This window comes from Morone saxatilis, unplaced genomic scaffold (genome assembly GCF_004916995.1).
Source record: "Morone saxatilis isolate NCDOM2014 unplaced genomic scaffold, NCSU_SB_2.0 Contig22, whole genome shotgun sequence".
NCBI lineage: Eukaryota > Metazoa > Chordata > Actinopteri > Moronidae > Morone > Morone saxatilis.
This window is the reverse complement of record NW_023339785.1, coordinates 16,621,232-16,626,789: the sequence shown is the minus strand read 5'-3', so window position 1 is coordinate 16,626,789 and position 5,558 is coordinate 16,621,232. Positions and strand designations below refer to the sequence as shown.

Below are 5,558 nucleotides of genomic sequence, written 5' to 3'. Positions count from 1 at the left end.
AAGGTAACAAAAACACAATGATCTTATTTTCAGGTGATTATACACTAATAAAAACATACCTATGAATATTATATTCCATTTCTGCCAAGAGATCCTCCTAAATGTTACATACTGGACCTTTAAACATGGTGGACTGTATTCTCAATCAGTATACTCCTGAATGCGGTGTGTTCCCCCTGCCGTGTGAATTCACACTCTGCAGACTCTTCATATATGTTTGCCCCGAGCAGTCGTTGCACTCTGCCTGGTGTTGTGTTGTCAGTTCAAATCTCCTCATGACCCACTGCACCAATTTTCTGCTCTGCAAATATTAGATTGACAGCTCATTTGGGGGCTTTGTCTTATGCATACAATATTAGTTATTTGTATTTTTTTTAGTGTTTAATTTTTTAATGGCAACATTAATGTGTAAACTGTTAATGACAGTGAAGACTACTAAACTAAGAGATATTTCAAAGAGTTTAAAACGTGCTACTGCTTCAGTGATTCTGCTGGAATTAGATTACTGACAGCAAAATTAATATCAGCTGAGTCACTGCAGCACTCACAGATTAATTTCTGCCACCTTATTTCCCAACTCACTGTGAGCTCCAGTGCGAGGAATGAAAACACACCTGTCAATGCAAGGGGCGGACTCAGAGGAGGTATGCTGTCACTTGTTTTAACCTGGCATTAGGCCACACACACACAGAAGAAAGAGAGCTTGGGTCTGAGGAGAGTCTCTTTAACATACACAGGAGCTGTAGGTATTAAGAAGATGGCAAGGAAAAGTTAGTGAGAAGAGGAAAAGAAAAGCATAAGGAGCAGCCATGACGTGGAGGAGCCCTCTAGCCCTGCTGAGGGATGCTCTGAGAGGTCAGAGGGCGCGGGAGAAGGATCTCCGCAACCTGGTGTCCAATCTGCCTTACGAGGGCCTGGAGAAGGGAAAGCAACCTAACCGCTACTTCCCTGGCAACGCCATCAAGACCACCAAATACACCCTCCTCCTCTTCATCCCCATGAACCTCTTTGAGCAGTTTCACCGTCTGGCCAACATCTACTTTGTGGGCCTCGCTATTCTGAACTTTGTTCCCGTAGTGAACGCCTTCCAGCCTGAAGTAGCTCTGATCCCCATCTGTGTCATCCTGTCTCTGACGGCCCTGAAAGACGCCTGGGAGGACTTCAGGAGGTACCAGTCGGACAGGAAACTCAACAACACGCCGTGCTTCATCTACAGCAGGTAAATGACTCAAAGACAGCCATGTTCTGAATATAGATGCGGTGCGAGGTGTGGAAACACTCCACATCTGTGTTTATGATTCTTATCAGCCAGCATGTTGATGTCTGCGAGGATGTGTAGATCTATGTGATAGTGTGCTAAGTGTGTGTGTGTGTGTGTGTGTGTGTTGTACCTCCTCTGCGTTTCAGCACCCTGTGAGAATTTCTGACTTAGAAATAGAAAATGTGTGGGAGCTTATTCCTTTTTTGAAGAGCCTCACAACAATATCTCTCACCATCGCATTGTGCACATTTGATGAAATCCTCATCTGGCTGTTGCGTCAGCAAAGACAGTAAGGTTAGCGGTTATCTATTTTTAAATTACTGATGAAAAATGAATAATTCACAAAGGAGAATAAACACTGTCATATTCAACCCTTTCACTGCTGTGATTGTGAGTGGGAGGAGGAAGAGGAGGAGGAAGAGAAGAAGGAGGAGGGGATGTGGATTTCCTCTGGATATGATGTGAGACTGGAGGCACCTCCAATGATGAATCCTCACAGATTCAACCTCTGGAAGGGTTTATCATTAACCAGCAGTTGCTTGCTTTCAGATGTTGTGAAGCCTCAGCTGGGTGAAAAATCCTGCATTGTGTGTGTGTGTGTGTGGTGGTAGGGTCCAGGTGGCCTAAGTGCAGACTCCAGACACAGCATTTCGGACACTTTGGAGAACACACCAGTCCCTCTGGGCCTGTTAGCGGGAGCGCTAGTCATCTTTGCCTCACACAATCAGATAAACAGCAGCTGAATCATGGCGAGCGGGCTCTCGTGGGTCTCTCATGGCTCGCTGGGTGGGGATGCAAAAGCTCCATTTTGGGCTTGTAAAGATTAGAACAGCATCGATTGGCTTTGAAGTATACAAATGTTTCCAGAAGAAGCTCAAGAATAAATTTTAGGCTTCCACACACTTCTTCTTCTTCTCTATCTAGGTGAAGTTTATCCATCCGACAGCATGAAGCAACCAGCTTTGACACACATGGAGAAATGCTGCTCTTAAATCTGTAAAGGCCCACATGGAATGCAGTCAGATGCGATGAGGATGAGGGATTTAACTTTAATTCATCAGACCCTTACAGATGCACATCTTTATTTCCCATCACCTTTCACCGGCATGTTGTTTTCACAGATCTGTGAAGTGTGTGTGTGTTTGAGCATGACGTGCCTTATCTTCAGGGTCACCCTCCCTATCTCATCTCTATCTGCCTGAGCTCAAACGTTCCGAACATGAAACAGGCAAGATGTTAATCATGCTGTTTGAATGCCAACTAATGTTATTATAATGTTAAACATGTCTAGTTGTATTGTCTGCTCACTGCATAGCATTAAAACCAGTTGCCACGCCTCACAAGCTATTCCTGTCTGTTGTCCTAAGAGTTCATTTAATCTACATGTTGAATGAATGTGACTCATATTACACCTATTATCAAACCAAACAGGTTATCTAAAGAATTGTTTTCTGTGCAAAATCATCTACATATTCTGAGACTTTCTCATGAAGACACAGAGCAATACAGTTTTCTCTGTATCACTGTAAAGATCAGAAGTGTGTTAAACTAATAATTTGATGGCTGATTGGACAGTTAAAGACTTTGTTTCGCAAGGCATGTGAGATCTTTAAGGCGAAGGTTTGACAGATAAATGGAAATACAGAGAGTCAAATATCACAACAAGGGGAAACAGTTGTCAAATGGTAACAATATCCACCGAGCAGCATCTAAAGCTCACAAATTTACATTTTTGTTGAATTCACGCATAAACCAACTTTGTAAGGCATTGATTCAAGGAAGTTTACCGGTCACAGACAAAAAAAAGTCCAGCACATATAAAAAAACACACACACATAAAACTTTAAACTGTTGTTTTTACACTTTTTGTATGGATTAATATTAATTAACATTACATACAAATTTGTGAGCTTTAGAGGTGTATTTTGTAACCAATTTTAGTGAGCCAAGCTAGCTGTTATTACAACTATTCTTTCTAAACAGTGTAGAATCATTGAGATACATTTTAAAAACCCCTGAACCTGTCTGGGAGGTAATGTACACGGAAAACCCCTTTGAGAAATGAACCTGCCATAACTGGAAACTGTTAATTAGGTTGTCTGACATACAGCTAGTGACATGAAGGTTTCCTGTCAGGAGAAAATATTTGAACTACCTGGTAGCCTATGTAATCTAAACACAACATACTAAAAATACATAACCCCCCCCATCTGGCTTTGTCTGGGGTGAGGTGTGGTGTTATGTAGCAGCCACCCGATCAGGTCCTACATGCAGGGCAGCATACCTGCAACTCCCCGTCACTGGTGGTTAGCCAGCTTGACGCACAGGTTTAAACCATTAATGATGTGGCTCCCTGGGAAGCCTGGGTACGGCCTCAGCTCGTACAGTGTGTGTAAATGTCTCCTCTAAGAGTTTCCTTATTCTAAGGCACACAGAACACATCTGGGCCGCTCTCCAAAAACAACAGCATTGATTTTTCATTTGGTTGTGTTGTTTATTCCCTAACTTAAGCAGCTGCCGAGATTTTTTTAGCCATAAGGAGTGAGTCAATATTTCATTTGATTGCATAAACATTGACAAAATACGCCCACTATGTCAATATTGGTGTTAATAAAAGTGACAAAAACCAATGTAAAAGCCACCCAGGGACTTGTGTCTCTCTATAAAATAATCTGTAATGTCTGTTTGGTATCTGAATGTTTGATTTCAGGAAAGAGAAACAGTTTGTGGAGAGGCGTTGGAAGGATGTGCGAGTGGGAGATTTTGTGAGGGTGGTTTGCAATGAGATCGTCCCTGCAGACCTCCTACTTCTGCACACATCAGACCCCAGCGGTGTGTGTCACATAGAGACATCCAACCTGGATGGAGAGACCAACCTGAAGCTGAGGAGGACGATGTCTGGCCTCTGTATCTCGGTGAGGAACATTTCTGGGTTTCATTTCTTTCTCCTGTGTTTCTACTTTCTTCACAGTCTTCACATCCGTCTGTGCTGCCTCACCTTTCTCTTCCTCTTTGTAACATTTAACACACATCAACAGAACAAAATGTGACATCACTTACTGGATGTCTGTGGTAACAAAGTCAGTAATGACAGAAAGAAGAAAACACAAACCTGTTGGATTACCTACCTTAAATACATATTTATGGACCCCAGTCTTTCCTGTGTGTAATAATCATTTTGTCCGTCTGGAATTACAGGTTAAGTTGCGTTTAAAACTTTTCCAGTCATACAATAGTGACGTTATGCCTCTTCTTTTCTGCCAGCATCCTGTATTTGAACCTGAAAGCTTCAGCAGCGTTGTGGTGTGTGAAAAGCCCAACAACAATCTGAATCATTTCAAGTGTTATGCGTGAGTATCAAATACACAGATCACATGGATTCCCCAAACAGTTTCTTTGAGCCTTTCAGAGCAGCCGAGCAAAACTAATTCCAACCCACTTGCTGCACTTTCTGATGCCAACAGAGGCATTATTGGGGCTGTAATAGACTATAATCGATTTCCCCGGGCACCACAGCTCTTACAGCTGGTCTATCCATGCTGTCCAGCTATGGCCATAAAGCAGGAGAGTTGCTAATGGGGAATATGTAAGCAGTAATGAATATCTAACAAGATCTGACAGTACAAAGGAGGTTTCTCACTTTCTCCCACTGCAGAGAGAAACCTGATAAGGAGAAGGTGGGCGCTGGAATTGAGAGTCTGCTGCTGCGAGGCTGCACAGTGAGAAACACGGACCACGCTGTTGGCTTTGTGGTCTATGCAGGTATATTCTCCATTTTCTCAGCTGCGTCACTCGCTTTGACCTTGAGCATTTTAGTTTTTGTTGTTCAGGGCCATAGTCAGGATTTTATAAAATACTGATGCCACCAATCCAAATTCAAATTTAAATTTACTATATTATAGACTTGCACAAGAGGGTAAAAAAATCATATTGAGATTATTTTGACAAATATTACGATTGAAATATGTTTCATTTTTGCATCACAATTTTAATTTTCACTGAAAAACTATTAAAATAATTTGGATAATAAGATTTAAATTTGGCCATTGCACTCGATTTTGATATGATTTCAATTAATTGTGCAGTTTTATGTTACAAAGTATGTTTCATACTTTCTGTACATTTTGTCTGCCAACATTATGATCTGCTGCAGTTATGTAATTATGGCGGAGAACACTAAATGCTGTGAGTCTGTAATCAGACACAGCAGTGTTTTCACGAAATCAAGGAAACGTATTTATATTTAAACAACACAAGGTTGTATAAGGAAAGTTTGCAGTCCTTCATGCTACACACA

General features: G+C 41.7%; 1 protein-coding gene across 1 annotated transcript in view; it reads left to right on the top strand.

Moving 5' to 3' along the window:
- Window positions 1-732: 732 nt before the first annotated feature.
- Window positions 733-5,558, top strand: part of atp10b (ATPase phospholipid transporting 10B) — a 17,755-nt gene continuing 12,929 nt past the window's right edge. Inside the window, exons 1-4 of the mRNA XM_035669835.1 lie at window positions 733-1,219; window positions 3,972-4,176; window positions 4,526-4,611; window positions 4,917-5,023. Coding sequence (XP_035525728.1) covers window positions 810-1,219; window positions 3,972-4,176; window positions 4,526-4,611; window positions 4,917-5,023 — 808 coding nt within the window. The 5' untranslated portion in view covers window positions 733-809. The remainder of the gene's footprint in view (window positions 1,220-3,971; window positions 4,177-4,525; window positions 4,612-4,916; window positions 5,024-5,558) is intronic.